Source organism: Durio zibethinus, chromosome 4 (assembly GCF_047325235.1).
Source record: "Durio zibethinus cultivar Kanyao isolate XHJ-2024 chromosome 4, ASM4732523v1, whole genome shotgun sequence".
Taxonomy (NCBI): domain Eukaryota; kingdom Viridiplantae; phylum Streptophyta; class Magnoliopsida; order Malvales; family Malvaceae; genus Durio; species Durio zibethinus.
This window is the reverse complement of record NC_143165.1, coordinates 11,275,895-11,299,187: the sequence shown is the minus strand read 5'-3', so window position 1 is coordinate 11,299,187 and position 23,293 is coordinate 11,275,895. Positions and strand designations below refer to the sequence as shown.

Below are 23,293 nucleotides of genomic sequence, written 5' to 3'. Positions count from 1 at the left end.
AACATATATTCCTTTAATATTGATAAAAAATGGCCTAAATTTTAAAATTTAAAAAAGAATGCCTTAAATCCCATTTATTATCATAAAACCCTTTTTTTTGCCATCCTTTTTAGAATCATTTTATTTAAAAATAAAATAAAAATTTTGTGTTCCGAATTTCTCAATATCTAGATAAAATTTAGAAAAATATTTTTGACTTAAGTATTTTCATGATAATCCTTAAAACCAAAGATAATATTTTTTTCATAAGAAATAATTATTAAGAATCCCTCTAATATTTAGGTAGAGTCTTAAGAAATATTTTACTTAGGATATTATCTTATTTTGTTTTTAAAAAATAATTTCTTTTATAGTCATCTTTGACTACATTATATATTTTTTAAGAATAGTAAAATGTATGTGATGTAACATGAAGCAAATTAATGATGCAAATATAAACTAAAAGATAAAAATGACCAATTTAATTCATATTATAAATCGTTAATTTTATCACTTTATATTTTTTCATTGTTGTTTTTTTTTTAAATATTTAGTGATAAAATAAAAATATTTTTGTGTTTTTAGAAGTAACATTTGTGCATTATCAATAGTATAATATTTATAAATATGATAATATTAAATTTTTAAGTTCAATTCTCATCATATGTGAATTTAATTTAATTTTATATTAAATTTATTTAATTATGTGTTGATTTATTTATTTGATTTAATTCAATGATTTTCTTATATAACATTTTCTTATACTATTAAGTTCATAAAAAAAATTAATAACTAAAGAATTTCCTAAAATTTTCATTGGCATAGCAATTTTTTTTTTTGGAACTCTTGAAGGCTTGGCAACAAGACTAGGTTTTTTGCTTTATAATAATCGGAAAATGTCATATATAATCCTAACTAGAAATAAGGAGAATGACTTTCTGGTTTTAATTTGAAATTCAAAACTAACAATTAAAAATTCCCCCTCCCCATGACCCGAATACCATAATTACTTATTATGATTAGACTTTGACAATTTAAAATATGACATAGTTATATAATGTGAATACGATATAAAAATAAAATACGAAAGTGATAAAATTTAAAATTATAATAACAACTATATATAAGTTTAATAAAATAAAAAATATATTTTATATTTTTATATCGATACAAAATATGACATAATTTTTGTGTAAAACACAAACGAATACATGAATTTCATTATATTACACGATATGAATATATGAATCGTCAGGTTTACTTATGATAAATATGGTTAATCAAATTCTTTTTAATTATATTAAGAAAAAATGAAAAAAAAAGTATGTAAACATTAAGCAGCTAGCTATAAATTATTAGCTTAAAACACGAATGGTTTATATTTTGAATTTTTTATCTATGGAAATTTATTTTTTAAAAAATAAATAATAAATCAATCAATCAATCTAGTGATTAAATAATTCAAATTTTAAAACTAGAGAAAATATTCACATGTATGCAAATGCATTTTCATTAATTAATTTCATTTCACATTGTTCAAAAAGAATGATATTCGATATATAGCTAGATCAAGACACGAGAATATGAATGAAATATGGACAATCTTCAATTAATTAACAAATCAGTGAAAATATATTTATATTGCCGAAATCAATAAAAACTAAAAGAAAATATAATAAAAAAGGCCAAAACCTTTTGTCCCTTTTCATAATAATGCTCCTTCCAACAATGTTTTATACCTTGGCCTTTGAGGAAAGTGATGGCCTTGGAGTAGCATGCTGTCTTCTTCCAAATTAACCACCCAAAAATTCCCACTAATTAGACGAATAATAAAAAATTATAAAGATCTCAATGGAATTTAAAAAATTATATGATGTAAAAGTTGAATTACATAATAATATTTTAGCTATTTACATGTTTTGATTTGGTTTATATTTTTATTTTTCCTTTTTAAAAGTCATGAATTCATCATCATTATTGCATGGTATCTTTTGGTATTATTGTTGGGGCTGCTTCTACAAATTTTACCACAACAAATAATCTCCACAAAGTATATTGTATGTAAGTTTGTGGGATAATTAACTTCCAATTCAATTTGGCTCCGTATGGGTCTTGATATTTTTTGAACACTTTACTGTTCATATGTATAGGATACTTTGATTTTCAAAATTAATATAAAAAATTGTCAAAACAAAATTTATTCATGTTTGATGTCTTATCGCACGAGTTCATATAACATAGTGTATAAATAACATATTATTGAATTAATTATTAAATCACCACAATAAAAACAAGCATGGAGAACCATCTATGACATGCAAGTAGACATAAATACATACTGCTCATCCATACAAGCTGCTATAAGGAACTAATAAAGAACCAGCAAACCAAATTGAACACAAAAAACCATCTTTCTTTAGAGTACATGAATTTTGCCAACAATGTCTTGGCCAAGCGATGAGAAGAGGATTTATGAGACATGTAAGCTTGAGTTCGAGTCCAAAGAAAAAAATACATGAAATTTGTCTTACATGAATGGCTAAACATGACTTTATTCACAATATCAAACATGCAAATGCTATGAAATTGTAGAGTAAACTAGTTCTTCACTGCAAAGTAAAACTGAAAAAATAGAGATCCAACCAGTCGACGACGCCATAAAACAGAAAGCTCAAACGATGATAAGCATAATCAAGTATCAACCACCTATCATTGAGGCAAAGAATGAATAAGAATTTAAACAAGAAACTTGATTAAGGAAATCATAACTACATGGACAGAGGCAGATTCAAGATTTTTGTTGGGAAGTGTTCACTTATAATATATAAAATACTGACGATAGATTTATCAATATTATCCATGAAAATAGTGTTTAAAAGAAAATTTTGAATGTTTATGGAAAATTTTCTTTTAAAATTTCTTATTTTCTAATTTTTAGGAGTGTCCAAAAAATGATTTTGAGGGTATGCAACACAAAATTTTTCTTTAAATTTTTTTGATTTTCAATGTACACCCCACAATGCCATGTAAATCCACCACTAGACATGGAAAAAAGCCATATTTACCTGTTTAGCTAACAAGTTTCTCCTGAAATTTTCACTTCCTTTGGTAACATTATCCTTGTTTCTCCCAAAGTCATATATAGAGGTATTTGATCTTTCCGATGGCTATGAACAAATTAATAATTATATATGCATTATTGTTCAATCAAATATATATATATATAAAAAAGAAATTATTATTATTTGATGTTTTATTTTTGGCTTGGGTTTATAAGATTTAATAGTTTATGAATATTCTATTAATATAAATGTCTTTTACAATTTAAGAAAATGATTTTTTTTATATCCATATTAACATTATCACAAAAAATTATTAATTTTGACTATTAAAAGACTGACCCTTGCTTTTTTTTATCAAAAAATAAATAATTAGTAACAAAATTTTTGGTGTTTAGCAAATAAATAAAAAAATTAATTTTTTGATAAAAAAGAAAGGATTTTTGAAATTTGGTAAAAAATTAAACTTAAAACAACAATATGTGAATGCTATCATTTAATCGTATCTTAAAATTTATAAATGTATGATTATATATAGTTGATTAATAAAAGTTTAAATATTCTTTTATTAAGGAAATATAAAAAATTAAAGTTAATTAAAAAATAAATTTAAATTATGAAAATAATAACACGGTTAAAAAAGCTAGTATATATGTAAAACAAATACCATTCTCAAGATTTTATTATAATGTACAAATTAAATATGTTTAATTGATTTTCAAATTCTATTTATTTATTAAGCAATTGAAATGTTATCTAAATGTTCTCTACAAGTGCCATGTCATCAAAGTTTGCCTATATGTATGCATGCCAGCAGTTTGAATTCCCATCCAAATTGGATTTCATTAAATTAAAATAGTAGGATGGCTAAATTACACACAATAATATTGTAAGGGCTTAAGTGAAATTTTGATTACAATATGGTTAGAGAGCTTATTTTATTATTTTACCATTACTTAACAAGGTTTTTTTTTTTTTTTAAATAACAAACAAGTTTAACTCAGACTTGAATGAGTTGAACATAAAATATTGTTAAAGATGAGAGTTCAACATAAGTCTTGAATGATTTATTTTAATTTTTCTAATATAAAACTTACATAAGAACCCATTTTTGAAAAGAGATTCAAAACATTGATTATTTTATGAGTATAGAAAAGATTTGGGCCAAAGGTAAAATCTCAAAGCATAATGTAAGGAAAGGAGTACAAAATTACCTTTAGTTGAAGCCCTTTGTGGACTGCTTGTTGAATAATGAACTTTGCAAATCGAGGACAAACCACTATGGTTAACTTCTCCAATGATGGTGGCAGAATGGCATTATCAACTCCATTATTTTCTTTTGCCACATTGAAGACATATTGTAGTCTTGGACAACCATGTATTTCAAGAGATGTCAATTTTGGCAAGGGCGGAGGATGGAGAAGGCCACTGTCTGATTCTATATTATCATCAATTTCCAACTCTGTGGCAATGTGTTCCAGTTCATCGCAGTATTCTATCTTGAGTTGTTCTAGCATCACCAAGCTTTGAACAAGTGATGGTGAGAAGAGATATTTCAATTTATTGCAGCGACTAATTACTGCAACCTTGAGGCTTTGGAAGCAGACATGATGGGTTGGCCCTTTCCATATCCACTTCAGTTCTGGTAATGACTTTAGCTTCAAACTTGTTAAATTTGGCAGCAGTGGAACGGTTGAGACATGGCCTTGATCTGCTGTATCAATCAAGCATTCCAGCTCTTTATCATCTCTAAGTGTAAGAAAAGTTAATTCATTTAGTCCCTGTGGATCTACGCTTGGAATGAGATTTTTGTGATACATGATTCCATCCATGGCAAGTATTCTGACATCCTGATAAATTCACAATATAATGAAAAGTAGCAGCAACATTAGAAACATATAATTAGATTTCTTTTATTAGGAAAGAGAAAGATTTGAGTTAAAAGAATATTTTTATTCCTCGCTTTTCACTAAAAGTTTGTTACTGTAGAAATTTAAATAATTCAAACTAAGCTGAATATAACTAATGCTTAAAAAGCATGGATAGTGACAAATAATTAAAGTATGATACGACATGGATATGACAATTAAACAATTTTTAAAATGGAAAACACGGGTATTGTAAAACATGATAATAAAATAAATTTTTATATATTTTTTATACATAAATTTTTTATACGAATATAAATTGAACACAACTATAAAATAATTAATGGTATGTGTAAAAGTAAAATAAAATAAATTTATAAACAAGATTAAAATTATATAGGAAAAAATAATCAATATAATTATAATTTTTTTAATTTAATTTTTAATACTAATAAATTATAAAATTTTAAACTTTTTAAATAGTTTCATTTTTCCTTTTTTTCTTTTCTTTTCTTTTTTTTTTCCTTCTTTTTCTTTTTCTTCCTACATTTTCTTCTCTCTCTTTTTCATCCCGTTTCTTCTTTGTTTTTCTTTCATTTTCCCCTTTTTCCCTTCCCCAAATCATACGATTTATAATCTTTATAAATTCAATAATAGTAATTATTGAATAATATTTTTATTATGTACAGAATTAAAAAGAGAAAAAAATACAAAGATTTTATAAAGTGTGTTAATAGAGAGAAAAAAATATGTAGTGCTAGTTTTTCTCAACCTGCAAACCATGTAATAAGTATACATTTAATCAACCTTTTTTCTTTTAAACATCAACAGAAGCTAATTATATATAATACTATATAATACTTTTACATTTAAATGTGAATGTACTGAATTTTGATGTTTGTGTTATAAGATAAATAATTCAATTAATTATTACCAAAATAAACAAAATTAAAACAAAATTATAGTATAAGAGAAGTACCTTTAAATTGGCCTGCAACGTCTTAAACTCAGTTAATTGGGGACAACTGAAAACTTCGAACATCTTCAAAGATAATGACATGACAAAATTTTCTGGACAAAAACTACTCAACTTCTCTAAATTTTTAAGCCTTAAAAATTGCAATCTCTGTAGCACAATGTCTTGTAGTGGACGTCCACCCTTGTCCTTTGTCATATTGAAGACCTGCTTTAGTTGAGAACAATCAGTTATCTCAACAGATTCCAAATAAGGAAGTCCTTGAGCCAAAGTGATTGGAAACACATAATTCAATCTTCCGCAATTAATTATCTTGAGAGTTCTCAACTTAGGCCAGCGGAAAGGATAGCCATCCACGTTTGAAACTATTTGATCCTCATTTTCTGCTTCTCCGAAGATTACATGTTCCAAAAAGCCGCAATCTTTTATTTCGAGTTCTTCTAGATGCTCCAAACTTTGAGCAAGGGGAGTCGAAAAGAGATATGCCAGTTTCGCACATTCCCATATTCTCATAGTCTTAAGACTTTGGAGGTTAACAAGATGGGTGGGCCCTTTCCATATCCACTTCAATTCTGGTAATGAGGTTAGCTCCAAAGAAGTTAAATTAGAGAGTGGTCGTACCTGACATGAATTCATTGATTGAAAAGGTAAATAAATATAGAAAAAGCATTACGTACAAAGGCAATAATAGTAGTTATTGAATAATATATTTTTACATAAAGTGTTGGGAAAAACAACAATACCCACGCGCAGCAACCACACACAAAATAACAAGCTCAAATCAAGAATAAGAAAACACAAATATATTTGGTTCAGCCCAACTCAAAATGGCCTACTCCAAATCTAATCCACTATCAAATAAATCTTTACAATTGTGAGACTTTTAGAATGAGAAAAGTCTCCTAAAACTCCTTACTCAAAACTTAACCCAAAACCCAATTACACCCTTTAATAGCCTACTCACTTAGCTATTCTCTTGGTGTCTAACTCTCTGAGGTTACTAAACTAAAACCAAAACATCTTATTTATAGGGGTGAAACCCTTTATACCTTTACTAAACTCCCGATGTGGGATACAAGACAAATTCAAACTTACTTAACTTTCGATGTGGGATTCTGAGATTCAAGGCAAATCCCAACCAATCCTCCCTTGACTTGAATCTCCAAACACTTCAACAGTATCTGCAAAGCTAACATGCTTACCTTTCTTCTTTTCTTTCATCACAGGCATTCCAGCAACTGAGCCTCCATCAAACATGTACAAGTGATTGACCCTATTCCCTTGTAGAATCACACTACCATTCTTGTACACTTTCAACCAATCATTACTACCATAATATGTGTACCCTCGAGAAGCTAACTCACCCAAAGCAATCAAATTGTAGTGACAATTTGGTACATACCTTACATGACGAAGTGTCCTAATAACACCATTGTGAGATTTAAGGCGAACACTCCCAATGCCTTGAATCTGCACATTTTCTTTGTTAGCAACCACAATATCCCCATACTTTTCATTCTCATTCAACTCCACAAAGCAGCTCCTATCATTGCAAACATGAACTGTAGCAGCTGAATCTAAAACCCAACCTTTGTCACTTTTCAAAGTCTGGGTCTCATCCACACAAGTTGTCAAAACAACATCATCATCATCAGACAAAATAGCAGCAGTATCACTCTTTTCTTCATCTGATTTCTTCTCATCATTCGCCCTTTTGAAAGCAGCCATATCCCTTCTCAGCTTCCTGCAGCGCACTTGGATATGTCCCTTCTTACCACAATAATAACATTCTACATCATTGTAATCTCTGTCTCTTGACTTAGATCTCCATCTTGATCCATCAATCCTCTTTTGAGTCCTCCCTCGATCAAAACCCTCTACAGCTAGTGTACTCCCCCCAGGTGATGAGTTCTGAGCTCCCATAAACCTTTCATTCTCACGCAACAGGGCAGTCACATCATCCAACTTCAAAGTAGACCTACCTACCAACACAGTCTGAACTAAAGGCCTATAAGACTTGGGCAAAGATGACAGCAAAATTAAAGCTTTCTCTTCATCTTTTAACTCATCAACAGAAATCGCTAGCAATTGAGAAACCAATTTATTAAATTCATTCAGGTGATTATGAAGACTCATACCTTCTTCCATCTTCAGAGAATACAGATCCATCTTCAAACATAATCTATTAGTCAACGACTTCGAAGCATAAATACCTTCAAGCTTATCCCACAAACTCTTCGGAGTACTCTCAGTCAACACACTGTACTTTACTTCTGGAGCTAACGCCAATCTAATAGTACTAACAGCCTTCTTCTGAATCCTATTCCAATTAGCATCAGACATTCCTTCAGGCTTACTACTCTCCAATGCCTGATCCAATCCTTGTTGTACTAACAGATCTTGAATCGTACTTTGCCATAACATAAAATTACTCTTTCCATCAAATAACGGAATCTCAAACTTAGACATAGACATACCAGACATACCTTCTTCAGACATCTTCAAACACTGCTTCACGATCTCTTGGACCCACGAACCTCGAACCTCGCTCTGATACCACTTGTTGGGAAAAACAACAATACCCACGCGCAGCAACCACACCCAAAATAACAAGCTCAAATCAAGAATAAGAAAACACAAATATATTTGGTTCAGCCCAACTCAAAATGGCCTACTCCAAATCTAATCCACTATCAAATAAATCTTTACAATTGTGAGACTTTTAGAATGAGAAAAGTCTCCTAAAACTCCTTACTCAAAACTTAACCCAAAACCCAATTACACCCTTTAATAGCCTACTCACTTAGCTATTCTCTTGGTGTCTAACTCTCTGAGGTTACTAAACTAAAACCAAAACATCTTATTTATAGGGGTGAAACCCTTTATACCTTTACTAAACTCCCGATGTGGGATACAAGACAAATTCAAACTTACTTAACTTTCGATGTGGGATTCTGAGATTCAAGACAAATCCCAACATAAAGAACAAAAAAAGAGAAAAAAATACAAATATTTTATAAATTGTGTTAATAAAGAGAAAAAAGGTATATAGTGTTAGCCTTCTCAACTTGCAAGCCATGTAATCAGTATAAATTTAATTTATTTACTAATATAATTTAATTAAACTTTATTTCTTTTAAACTTCAACAGAGGTTAATTATATGATCAATATATAAAGTTTAGTAATTTCTAATTATTCATTAAAGGAGAAATGGAGAGAGAACAAGTACCTCAAGCTCACCCATTTCATGGGGAAAATCAATGATTTGCTCTAATCCCTCACAGGCACATATAGAGAGTTCTTGTAGATGCAACAAACTTTGAGCAAGGCAAGGCGGGAAGATCGCTTTCAATTCATCACACCTCCAAATTTTTACAACCTTCAGACTTCGGAGGCTTGCATGATATTGATGGGTTGATTGTGATTTCCATATACTCTCCAATTCCGGTAAAAAAGCTAGATCCAAACTTGTTAAATTTGAGAGTAGCGGTGTCTGACTAATTTCTTCCTTTTCAAGAAGCCCATCCATTTCAAATACCACTTTCAACCGCTTACAATTCTTAATGGTCAAATCTTTTAACTTTTGTAAGGACCTAATATGCCCATCTATTTCAAGAGATGTCAATTTTGGCAAGGGCGGATGATGGAGAAGGCCACTGTCTGATTCTACATTATTATCAATTTCCAACTCAGTGGCAATGTGTTCCAGTTCATCGCAGCATTCTATCGTGAGTTGTTCTAGCATCCCCAAGCTTTGAACAAGTGATGGTGAGAAGAGATGTTTCAAATTGTGATACATGATTCCATCCATGGCAAGTTTTTCGACATTGCATAACAATTCCTTGAAACCATATGATGGGACATCCTGATAAATTCACAATATAATGGAAACTATTAGCAGAATTAGAAACATATAATTGGATTTCTTTTATTAGAAAAAGAAAGATTTGAGTTAAAAGAACAATTTTATCTCTGGCTTTTCATTAAAAATTCATTATCGTAGAAATTTAAACAATCCAAATTAAGTTGAGTATAACTAGAATCTAGAAAGCATGAATAATGACAAATAATATAGTTAAAACATGACATGGACACGACAACACAACAATTATAAAAGGAGGACACAGGTATGGTAAGACGCTACAATAAAATATATTTTTATATATTTTTTATCCATAAATATTTTATACGAATATAAATTGAATGCAATTACAATGTAATTAATGGTGTGTGTAAAAGTAAAATAAAATAAATTTATAAACAAGATTAAAATTATGTAGGAAAATAATCAATATAATTAATTTTATTAATTTAATTTTTAATACAATAGATTATAAAATTATAAACTTTTTAAATAATTTCATTTTCCCTTTTTTTTTCTTTTCTTTTCTTTTTTTTCCTTCTTTTTCTTTCTCTTCCTACATTTTCTTTTTTTTCCTTTTCTTTCTCTTTCTCCTTCCTGTTTCCTTTTTTTATTTTTAATTTTTAATTTTCCCTTTTTACCGTTTGTCAAATTGTACGATTTAAGAGCTTTATAAATTCAATACTACTTGTTATTAAATAATATTTTATTATATAAAGAATAAAAAAAGAGAAAAAAATACAAAGATTTTATAATGTGTGTTAATAAAGAGAAAAAAAGATACAGTATTCGTTTTCTCAACCTGCAAGCCATGTAATAAATATACATTGAATTAAACTTTTTTCTTTTAAACATCAACAGAAGCCAATTATATATAATACTTTTACATGTAGATGTGAATGTACTAAATTTTGACGTTTGTGTTATAAGATAAATAATTCAATTAATTATTACCAAAATAAACAAAATTAAAACAAAAATATAGTATAAGAGAAGTACGTACCTTTAAATGGGCCTGCAACGTCTTAAACTCAGTTAATTGGGGACAATTGCAAACTTCGAACTCCTTCAAAGATAATGACATAATAAAATTTCCTGGACAAAAACTACTCAACTTCTCTAAATTTTTAAGTCTTAAAATTTGCAATCTCTGTAGCACAATGGCTTGTGGTGGAAGTCCACCCTTATCCTTTGTCATATTGAAGACCTCATTTTCTGCTTCTCCGAAGATTACATGTTCCAAAGAGCCGCAATCTTTTATGTCGAGTTCTTCTAAATGCACCAAACTTTGAGCAAGGGGAGTCAGAAAGAGATATGCCAGTTTCGCACAATTCCATACTTTCATAGTCTTAAAACTTTGGAGGTTAACAAGATGGGTGGGCCCTTTCCATATCCACTGTAGTTCTGGTAATGACTTTAGCTCCAAAGAAGTTAAATTAGAGAGTGGTCGTGCCTGACATGAATTCATTGATTGAAAAGGTAAATAAATATAGAAAAAACATTACATACAAAGGCAATAATAGTAGTTATTGAATAATATATAATTTAATAAAGAATAAAAAAAAAGAGAAAAAATACATTGATTTTATAAAGTGTACTAATAAAGAGAACAAAAAAAGATATATAGTGTTAGTTTTCTCAACTTGCAAGTCATGTAATAAATATACATTTAGATTAGTTACTAATATAATTTAATTAAACTTCGTCTCTTCTAATCTTCAATAGAGGTTAATTATATGAGCAATATATAAAGTTTAGCGATTTCTCATTATCCATTATAGGAAAAATGGAGAGAAAACAGATACCTCAAGCTCTCCCACTTCTTGGGGAAAATCAAAGACTTGTTCTAATCTATGGCACCCAGATATTTCAAGTTCCTGTAGATGCACCAAACTTTGAGCAAGGGGAGTCGGAAAGAGATATGCCAATTTTGCACAGTCCCATATTGTCATAGTCTTAAGACTTTGGAGGTTAACAAGATGGGTGGGCCCTTTCCATATCCACTGTAGTTCTGGTAATGACTCTAGCTCCAAAGAAGTTAAATTAGAGAGTGGTCGTGCCTGACATGAATTCATTGATTGAAAAGGTAAATAAATATAGAAAAAACATTACATACAAAGGCAATAATAGTAGTTATTGAATAATATATAATTTAATAAAGAATAAAAAAAAAGAGAAAATACAATGATTTTATAAAGTGTACTAATAAAGAGAAAAAAAAAAGATATATAGTGTTAGTTTTCTCAACTTGCAAGTCATGTAATAAATATACATTTAGATTAGTTACTAATATAATTTAATTAAACTTTATCTCTTCTAATCTTCAATAGAAGTTAATTATATGAGCAATATATAAAGTTTAGCAATTTCTCATTATCCATTAAAGGAAAAATGGAGAGAAAACAGATACCTCAAGCTCTCCCACTTCTTGGGGAAAATCAAAGACTTGTTCTAATCTATCGCACTCAAATATTTCAAGTTCTTGTAGATGCAACAAACTTTGAGCAAGGCAAGGCGGGAAGATCGCTTTCAATTCATCACACCACGAAATGTTTACAACCTTCAGACTTCGGAGGCTTGCATGATATTGATGGGTTGATTGTGATTTCCATATACTCTCCAATTCTGGTAAAGACGATAGATTCAAGCTTGTTAAATTTGAGAGTAGCAGCGTCTGACTAATTTCTTCCTTTTCAAGAAGACCATCCATTTCAAATACCACTTTCAACCTCGTACAATATTCAATGGTCACATCTTTTAACTTTTGTAAGAAGCTAATCGGAGGCGGACCATGGCACAACTCTTTCAAACAAGCCATTTCCATCATTCTTAATTTCACCAAATTAGAGAATGCAGTTGGTCCCTTCTCTCCTGTTGTGTCCACCAAGCATTCCATATCATCGCACTTTTGAAGCCAAAGAGAAGTTAATTCACCTACGCACTTTGGATCTATGTTTGGGACAATATTTTTGTGTCCCATAACATTCTTCAAAGCCAACTTTTCCACACTGCAAAGCAACTTCTCGAATGCACTTAATGAAGATGAGAATTCAGTAATTTCCAAGGTTCTAGAGTTAAGCTCCTGCATAAATCGAAGATCTTCATTTACAGCTATATTGTAGCTTTGTAGTTTAGGGAACACAAGGTTTTCTGGAAAACATTGAGCTGTAGAAACTCTCAGTGACAGCCCAGTCAAACGAGACAATGAATTCAACTCCAGTAAGTTAACATTGTTTTCACATGTCACGTGTAGCTCTCGGAGCGATGTCAACCTGTTTGTTACACACAAATACAAAAAACTATTATCAAACACTTCAAGTGAATCATAAAAATAGAAGTAAACATATATTAATTTTAATTATCTCAGCAAATATAGCATGATTCTTCAGCACCTTTTCTTATAAAAAAACGTTTGAGCATTTTTTTACTGTTTTGTAATTCATGACAATCATGTTATATAGTAGCATTTTTTTTAATGGAAAGGACTACAGCTCTGAATGCTTCATAATAACGGGAGTGAACAAAAGCTACAAAAGCTTAAGGTAGATATGTTTCCCATAGTCTAAAATTAAATTACTTAATAAAGTAAATAAAAGAAAAATAAATAACATAAAAAGAAATACTTAATTTTGTGCAATATGATAAAAAAATAATTGACATCTACTATTACCTTGATAGCAAAGTAGGGGGAAAATTTAACTTTTTGCCTCTAGAGTGAGAAAAATGTAGCGATTTCAATTTACGCAGTGCCACTAATTCTTCAGGTACCTCATAAATATTAGTATCAGAAAAGGCAAGAATCTCAAGGTTTTTCATATTTGCCAATGATGAGATATTCTCCAACTCGCATTCTACAAGGCACAGAGTTCGAAGATTTGTTATCAATTTAAGTACTTCTATTGAGAAAATGACATTTTTGAGATGCAAAACTTGGAGGGCTTTCATTCCTTCAACAAATGCAATTGGATCTTTCACTAAAATCTTTCCTGTAAAAATCAAAATTTTGAGTTTTGGAAATTTTAATTTTTCAGGAAAAATATTTATGTTGCTGTTCCAAAAGGAGATTGCTGTATGAGATCCACAACTTTCTCTTAGAGGCCATTCCATCAACCCCTCTTTTACCATGAATATATTTTTCCCTGTAGATGTAATCCAATGAGCAAAATCACGAACCACGTCATGCATTCTTACATATCTTTCATCATCATCATTTCTCAGTAACAAACCAGAATCTTGGAGTTTTCTTAGTGCTTCACGAATTTCTCTCCGCAAGTCTTCAATTAAGTTAATATTAGAAAATAATCCATAACCAATTGCAAACATAATCAACTCCTCAATCTCAATATCCCAATCTTCTGGAAAAAGGGAACACAGCAAGAAACATGTTCGAATATTATCTCCCTTCAAATAATCATAACTCAGCTTAAGGCAGTTGTAGATGTCTTGAGAAACCTCTTCATTGTCTAAATGTCTTGAGTCCTTGAGTCGCTCATTTGCTGCTTGCCACCCATCTAGATTTGCACCTTTTAAAGCTTTTCCGATTGTTACAATTGCAAGAGGCAAACCCTTGCATTCACTAGCAACCTCCTTGGCTACATCATTCAATCTCGAAGAAACATCTTTTAGACGAGCAGTATCTTTGAACAGAGCCCATGCTTCACATTTGGATAAGATGTTGAGTTTAAATATCTGTTGACAATCCATTCGAACACAGACTTGTGGATCACGTGTAGTCAGAAGAATTTTGCAACCCTCGTGTTCAACACCGAATGGAATACCTATAGTCCGCAATTTAAAATCATCCCAAACATCATCAATAATTATGAGGATCTTGTTCACGCCTAGCAATCTCAGCCGTAACTCTTCTGCTTTTCCTTCTTCCGTGCTTGCTTTAAATTTCAAACCTAATAATTCTGCAAATTTATCTTGAATTTTGTTGATGTTTGGCGTTTGGGACATTGTAGCCATCACAACTTTGTGAAAGAGATTTTGCTCTTTAGCATGCTTCCCAACTTCTTTTGCCAAAGTTGTTTTGCCCACCCCTGGCATTCCATACAATCCAATCATGTTCACACCATCGGTATTTAGAGCCTTGATGATCTCATTGAAAGTAAACTTTGAAGACTCATTAGGCATGAAATCTTTAGAGGGGAAGAATTCTATCCCCTGAAGAGGAGCAAGGTGGCCCACCCTTGGAAAGTTACAACTCTCAAGAAGTTTATTGATAGAAATCGTCTTCTTTGCCACTTTCTTACTTAAGCAGTATCGCCAACCCCAACTTGGACACCAATTGAAACACTTCTTACGTTCTATTTCAGCTTCCAAACTCTGGGTTTCTTTCAGTTCTGTCTCTGCCCTTTGTTGCCAGTCTTGGACATCCTTCTCAATTACCTCATTTTGCCTTCTAGCCTCTTCGACATCATTTTTTACCCGATCACTTTTCAATTCAAGTTCTTTTCTCCTATTCTTGAATTCTTCAACAATTTTCCCAAATCGAAAAAAGTAACCAACATAAGGTGATGCATATTCTGTTGCGAGGTTTCCTACAGCATTGGCAGCACCAGAGGCAGCAAATTCAGCAGCCATTCTTTGATGATCTGAGATTGAAAAACAACTTTAATGATTAGTAAACATATAAACTGTTGGTAAAATCAACACACACATGCAAGACCCACACACAAAATAGCAAGCTCAAAATAAAAATAAAAATAAAAATACGGTTGTAAGGTTTTGTGGGATATACACCTTATAGGAGTATTGAGACTCCACATCTTATGAGTGTGTATGTTTGTTTGTGAGTGGATTAAAGGAAATTCAGAAGGTCCGCATAGATATGATGCATGGATACATATAAATATGTGTTTAATTGTATTGAAAATGTGCAAGTATATGTTTATTTGAGTTTAGAATACTTCATAAAATTAGAGAAGATTGAAAGAATGTATGAGTATTGATTGTTGAGTGATTGATATGTTATGATGTATGTTTTTAATTCTTTACAACTAGTGAATTTTATTTCTTATCCGTGAACGTAGATCGATTGGACCAAATCACGTTAAATTATTATCTTTTTGTGTTTGATTAATTATTTGATTTCGCCTCCGCTGACGTGATTAGATTGAAGCCTTTTGGCCTAACATAAACAGCTAGAGAGACAAAAGCAATTGTGAATGTTTGCAAAGTACCTTAATTACTTTGAGAGCCAATTGTGAAGTAGAAGAGAAAAATTGTTGATGGATCAACTTGGAAATTGAAAATTCTGCAAATGGAAGAAATTATTCAGTGTTCATGCGTATATTAAGAATATATGTTACATGTGTTAAGAGTAAAGGTAGTATATATTTTGATCATTAATCTATCTAATATTTTCTCAATTTTTAAATAAATCCATTTATTTCATTTTTTTTCCTTATAAATGCAGTCTTTTATTTAAATAAGGTAGGGAAACAAACAAGTAAACAACTTTTGAGCATATAAAAAATTATGGAAATAAAAATAATTATTCAAGCATGCCAAATTGGGGATGGACATTCTAAATTAAGCTGAGAATTTTTTACATCATCAACCTTAATAGAAATTAAAAGAAAAAGGAAATAAAGATTAGTAACAATAAGATTATAAGAACATTGAATTATTTTTTTCTTTTTTTGAAGTTAATCGCAAATCAGAATAGATATAGTATGAAATAAAATAAAAAATAGAACTCAAAGAAACCAAAAAAGTATACAGCAATACCATTTTTGCTTCTTTTATTGTAGAGAGAAAAACACAAGAAAAAAAAAAAAAAGAGACAAATATACCGCGGACATATGAATTTTCAGGATTCAAGATCGAGCTTTTTATTTCTATCCACGCAGTTCTTTTTTTTTTTTTTTTTTTTGAGTTCAAGGAAAACTTAAGTAGAAACCAACCTTATTTGAAATGAACAAAAGAGTTTCCAGTATTTACAAATATTGAGAAGTTGTGCTTGAAATTTTCGTGACTGATTGAAACTACAGAGAAAAGTTTGATCAAAGACTTGTTTAATTTCTTTGGATTCTCTTTTATCACCGTTATTATCATTTTACTTGCTCAAATCCTTAGTGGAAGACAGCTAGACAAGGGCCCAAGCATCTTTTCCTTTTGTTGGGAGTCGGGTGCGCAATGCCTTCAAGTCACACGTTTACTTTTCTTTTTTGTGCTCGGTCAATTTTTTTTTTTTTTCCTTGAAGAAAACTGATCTATTGATGGTAGTGGGACATGGCATCATTGATGCACTTTTGAATTATTTTGTCTTTTCACAATTATTTTTCAACAATCACTTTCTCACCGACTTTGTTTTGTTGGTTTTCATGGATTAAATTCGATGCGTTGAAAGATTTAATGATTCAAAATCTTGTTTATTTCCTCCGTTGATTTATCCTAACGTATGAAAGAAATAGTTTTGCATATCATCATTTGCTGATATACTGGGAAATTCCACAGCTTACACAAATTTATCGAAATTAAAATCTTATAATAAGAATTTTTATTTTTTTAAGGCAATAATTATTTGATAATTGATATTACTTTCATTTAAAAATATTTCTCATATATTAATTTTCACGAAATTTAAAAAAAAAACCTTGATTTTAATTTTGTATAAAATTAAAATTTCGTAATTTTTTATGTTAAAAAAATTAAAAATAATTTAAAATATAAAAAATTAAATAAGAATTTTAGATTTTAAAAAAAGGAATAGGATATATATGTAACATCCCAAAAAAATAACAAAAAATAAAAGGAACGGAATGAGTAGTTATAAATAGATTTTTCGCACAAATGCGTAATTCGTCATTTCAAGTTCTCGACTCTCTAACCATTTACTCTTTTAGCTATACTTTTTATTTTGTCTCAGGAAAGAAGAATAAGTAAAAGAATCGAGAATCGGAGAGAAAAGAGGAACCTCAAGCTCACTTTTGAATTATTGATCCCTTTATTTTTCTCCTTTTTCGATTATTTTTCAGCAATGATTGTCACCTACTCGGTTTTGTTGGTTTTCATGGATTAAATTTATTTTTCAACAATAATTTTCTCACTTACTCAGTTTTGTTGGTTTTCATGGAATTGGATTCTGTATCAAATTATGCCCCATGCAATGCAATTAGATTTAATGACCAAACAAACAAAAGAAAGGGTTAATGATTCTAAATCTCTTGGTTTTTTTTTTTTTTTCCTCCATTGATTCATCCTACCACTTGAAAGAAGTAAATTTTTAGATTATATTAGCTGATATGCTGCGAAGTATCTTAATTACTTTGGGAGCAATATATCGCTCCATGAAAATGAAAATAAAAGAGAACAAATGGTTGATGGATCAATTTGGAAATAAAAATTCTGCAGATGGAAGAAAGTATTCAGTGTTCATGCATATATTAAGAATATATGTTACATGTATTAGAGTAAGGGTATATTTTTATCATTAATCTATCTAATATTCTATCAAATTTTAAATGAATCTATTTATTTCATTTTTTGTCCTTATGAATGCAGTTTTTTTTTTTTAATATGCCAGGGAAACAAATAAGTAAACAACTTTTGAGCATATAAAAAATTATGGAAATAAAAATAATTATTTAAGCATACCTAATTAGGGATGGATCTTCTAAATTAAACTGTGTGGACTTTTTACATCACCAACTCCAGAGATCATTAGGAAAGGAGAATTAAGAACCAACCTAAACAGAAATTAAAAGAAAAAGGTAATAAAGATTAGCAGCAATAAAATTATAAGAAAATTGAATTAGTTTTTTTCCTTTTTCTGGAGTTAAAAGCAAATCAGAATAGGTATAGCATAAAACAAAATAGAAAATAGAAAGAAAAGAAAGCAAAAAAAATTATACAGCAACACTATTTTCTTTCATTGCGGAGAGAAAAACACAGAAAAAAAGATAAATTATACGCAGATTTTTTTTAGTTCAAAGAAAACTGAAGCGGAAACCAACTTTATTTCAAATGAACAAAGAGTTTCAAGTATCTACAATTATTGATAAGTTGTGCTGGAAATCTTTGAGACCGATTGAACCTACAAAGAAAAGTTTGATCAAAACTCGTTTAATTTCTTTTGATTCTCTTTTATCATCATTATTACCATTTTCCTTGTTCAAATCCTCAGTGTATGACAACTAGAAAAGGGCTTATAATAAGATTTTTTATTCTTTTATAAGGTACCAATTATTTGATAATTGATAGTTGTAAATAGATTATTCACACAGATGCAGAATTCCCTATCTCAACTCTCTAACCATTTACGCTTTTAACTATTTGGTCTGATAGGAAAAAAAAAAGTTAAAAAAATGGAGAAATGGAAAGAGAAGAGGTACCTCAAGCTCACCCATTTCTTTGGGAAAATCAAAGACTTGTTCTAATCCATTGCAGTAACAAACAGAAACAATTGTTGATGGATCAACTTGGAAATTGAAAATTCTGTAGATGGTAGAAATTCTTCAGTGTTCATGCGCATATATATTAAGAATATACCATACATGTGTTAGAGTAAAGGCATCGTATATATTTCGATGATTCTATCAAATATTTTCTCAATTTTGGAGAATAAAATAGAAATGGTTTATTGGAGCATACCTCACTTGGTATGGATCATCAAGAGCTATAAGGACTTTTTACTTCACCAACTCCATAGAACTGTGAAGGAAATTCAAGGACCAGCCAATGTATGGATTTCATATATATGTCAATAAAATAATAATAATAATAATATAGATCGAACCAATGAAAAAAAAAAGAAAGAATTGAAACAAAAACGAGTACCTAATTTTTTTTGGTTCAGTTATTGATAGAAGAGCAATGCAGAAGTGAAACAAAGTGTCTGGCACTGTAGCTAGCCCAAAGATGTGGGGATGATATAAGACGATGCTTTGCTTCAACGGAAACTGTTTGACGACTGATGACAAAGTAGTATGATTAAGATAGGTCAGCAACACAGAAGAAAAACCCAACATAAATATAACAAGGAAATATGAATTTTCAAGATCCAAGATGCAGCTTTTATTTCCACCACGCACAACTTATTAAAGACACTGATAAAATTGGTACAAGTTTTTTTTTTTTTTTTTGAATTCAAAGAAAATTGAAGAAGAAATCAACTTTACTTCAAATGACTAAAAAAAAAAAAAGACTTCAATTATCCATAGATATTAGGAAGTTCCGCTTGAAATCTGTGTGGCCAATTGTAACGACAGAAACTTTCATCGAAAACTCCTTAATTTCTTTGGATTCTCTTTTATCATTATTACTATTTTCTCCTTTTAAAATTATTTAAATGGTATTGATTTTTATGAAATTAAAAAAATTAATTTAAATATATTTAATATTTAATATTAAAATTTAAAAGTTTTTATAAAATTAAAATTTTATGATTTTTAATATTTAAAAATAAAATAATTTTAAAATATAAAAATAAAAATTTTAGATAAAAAAATAATTTCCAGATATATAAAAACAAAAAAAAGAAGGACTGAGGGAGTGTTAATTTTTTTTCCCTATTCAAATCCTTAAAGAGGAAGACAGACAGCAAGACTGTGTCCCAAACATCGTTTTCTTTTCTTGGGTCCTGGGAGCCACCACGGCTATAATATTAATGGAGTCTAGTGGTGAACATTTATAGTTGGAGTTCAATTTCAAATTCAATGTTCGAAGTTTAATTTAAATTGGAATGAATTTTAATTTTTAAATATAAATTTAATTTGAGATAAAAATTAAATTAAATTTATTTATTTATTGAATAAAAATAAATTTAATTGTTTAATTTTAAATTCAATTATTTATTTTCAAACAAAATTTGAATTCAAATTAATATATATAAATAAAAAATAATTTTTTAATTAAAATAATAAAAATATATATTAAATTAATATAATAACTCAATTAAACTCACAAATTATTCAAACTAATTATTAAAATAATAAACATCTACTCTCTCAATATATCAAATTATTTGCATTCAAAATCAACTCTATAATAATTTTATGAAATTTGAATTTTGTAGCCTACTAGCCTTTACGCACTTAGGAGCAATATTTTTTAAGTTCACACCTTTAACCATTTGTGTTACTATGAATTTTTTAAGAAATCATACATATCACTATCACGATTGTCAGGTCTTCATAGCTTTTGCTAGTGGGACATGGCATCAGTTATAAACTTCTGAATTATTGATCCCTTTTATTTTTCTCTTTCTTCAATTATTTGTCAGCTATAATTTTCTCACCTACTCAGTTTTGTTGGTTTTCATGGATTGGATTCTGTATCAAATTATGCCCCATGCAATGCAATTATATTTAATGACCAAACAAACAAAAGAAAGGGTTAATGATTATAAATCTCTTTTTTTCTTCCTCCATTGATTCATCCTAACACTTGAAAGAAGTAAATTTTTAGATTACCTTAGCTGATATGCTGCGAAGTATCTTAATAACTTTCGGAGCAACATATAGCTCTATGAAAATGAGAAGTAAAAGAGAACAAATTGTTGATGGATCAACTTGGAAATTAAAAATATTGCAGATGGAAGAAATTATTCAGTGTTCATGCGTATATTAAGAATATATGTTACATGTGTTAGAGTAAGGGCATAGTATATGTTTTTATCATTAATCTATCTAATATTTTATCAAATTTTAAATGAATTTATTTATTTCACTTTTTTCCTTATAAATGCAGTTTTTTTTTTAATATGCCAGGGAAACAAATAAGTAAACAACTTTTGAGCATATAAAAAATTATGGAAATAAAAATAATTATTTAAGCATACCTAATTGGGGATGGATCTTCTAAATTAAACTGTGGACTTTTTACATCACCAGCTCCAGAGATCATTAGGAAACGAGAATTAAGGACCAACCTTAATAGATATTAAAAGAAAAAGGTAATAAAGATTAGCAGCAATAAAATTATAAGAAAATTGAATTAGTTTTTTTCTTTTTGCTGGAGTTAAAAGCAAATCAGAATAGGTATAGCATAAAACAAAATAGAAAGCAAAGAAAGCCATGAAAGCAAAAAAAATTATACAGCAACACTATTTTCTTTCATTGTAGAGACAAAAACACAGAAAACAAGGTAAATATACCTAGGAAACATGAATTATCAGGATCCACGCAGATTTTTTTTTCTTTTGAGTTCAAAGAAAACTTAAGTAGAAACCAACCTTGTTTCAAATGAACAAAGAGCTTCAAGTATCCACAAATATTGAGACGTTGTGCTTGAAATCTTTGTGACTGATTGAAACTACAGAGAAAAGTTTGATCAAAGATTTTAATTTCTTTGGATTCTCTTTTATCATCATTATTATCATTATGCTTGTTCAAATCCTTAGTGGGACATGGCATCATTGATGCACTTATGAATTATTGACCCCTTTATTTTGTCTTTTTTCAATTATTTTTCAACAATCACTTTCAACCCTACTTTATTTTGTTAGTTTTCATGGATGAAATTCAATGCCTTGAAAGATTTAATGATTCAAAATCTTTTTTTTTCCTCCATCGATTTATCCTAACGTATAAAAAAGTAGTTTTTTAGATTATCTTAGTTGATATATCGCGAAACTCCACTGCTTACATAAATTTATCAAAATTAAAATATTATAATAAGACTTTTTACTTTTTTTTATAAGATAATAACTATTTAATAATTGATACTATTCTTATTTCAAAATATTTATCAGGTATTGATTTTCACGGACTTTTAAAAGAAATTTCGATTTTTATATATTTAATATTAAATTTTAATTTTTTATAAAATTAAAATTTAATAATTTTTAATGTAAAAAAAAAACATAAAGTAATTTTAAAATATAAAAAAATAAAAATTTTAAATGTTAAAAAAATATAAGACATATTTGGAACATCCCAAAGAAATAACACAAATAAATAAAAAAAAAAGGAACAGAAGGAGTAGTTATAAATAGATTTTTCACACAAATGCATAATTCCTCATCTCAATTCTCTATCCATTTACTCTTTTAGCTATACTTTTTATTTTGTCTCAGGGAAAAAGAATAAGTAAAAGAAATGGAGAAATGGACAGAAAAGAGGTACCTCAAGCTCACCCATTTGTTTGGAAAAATCAAAGACTTGCTCTAATCCATTACAGTAACAAACAGAAACAATTGTTGATGGATCAACTTGGAAATTGAAAATTCTGCAGATAGTAGAAATCCTTCAGTGTACATGCGCGTATATATTAAGAATATATCATAATGTTTTAGAGTTAAGGCATAGTATAAATGCAGTTTTTATTTAAATTCGGTAGGGAAAGAAACAAGTAACGAACTTTGAAATAACTAAAAATTTATGAAAAATTTAAAAAATATATTATTTAAGCTTACCTAACTAGGAATGGATCTTCTAAATTAAGGTACGTGGACGTTTTACATCACCAACTCCACGGATCATTAGGAAGGGAAAATTAAGGACCAACCTAGATAGAAATTAAAAAAAAAGGGTAAAAAAATCAACAACAATAAAATTGTAAAAACATGAAATTATTTTTTTTCTTTCTTTGGAGCTAAAA

The 23,293-nt window shown here is 29.2% G+C and overlaps 1 protein-coding gene across 14 annotated transcripts; it reads right to left on the bottom strand.

The window, feature by feature from the left end:
• Positions 1-2,348: 2,348 nt before the first annotated feature.
• LOC111288837 (putative disease resistance protein At4g27220) lies at positions 2,349-22,957 on the bottom strand. 14 transcript variants are annotated; one of them, XM_089759584.1, is made up of 15 exons: positions 21,849-22,026; positions 21,534-21,623; positions 19,532-19,664; positions 19,346-19,405; positions 19,087-19,189; positions 18,350-18,441; positions 15,931-16,004; positions 13,416-15,342; positions 12,156-13,017; positions 11,551-11,805; positions 10,749-11,198; positions 9,113-9,748; positions 5,886-6,503; positions 4,253-4,888; positions 2,349-2,685 (listed from the first exon to the last, which is right to left on the bottom strand). In XM_089759584.1, the coding sequence occupies exons 8-15, from the start codon at positions 15,329-15,331 to the stop codon at positions 2,671-2,673; spliced, it is 5,388 nt and encodes a 1,795-aa protein (XP_089615710.1). In that variant the 5' UTR covers positions 15,332-15,342; positions 15,931-16,004; positions 18,350-18,441; positions 19,087-19,189; positions 19,346-19,405; positions 19,532-19,664; positions 21,534-21,623; positions 21,849-22,026; the 3' UTR covers positions 2,349-2,670. The 14 variants fall into 14 exon arrangements, with proteins under 14 accessions (XP_089615710.1, XP_089615706.1, XP_089615708.1 ...); XM_089759580.1 differs by having other exon boundaries at positions 21,927-22,026; XM_089759582.1 differs by having other exon boundaries at positions 19,098-19,189; positions 21,927-22,026.
• Between the last annotated feature and the right edge of the window lie 336 nt (positions 22,958-23,293).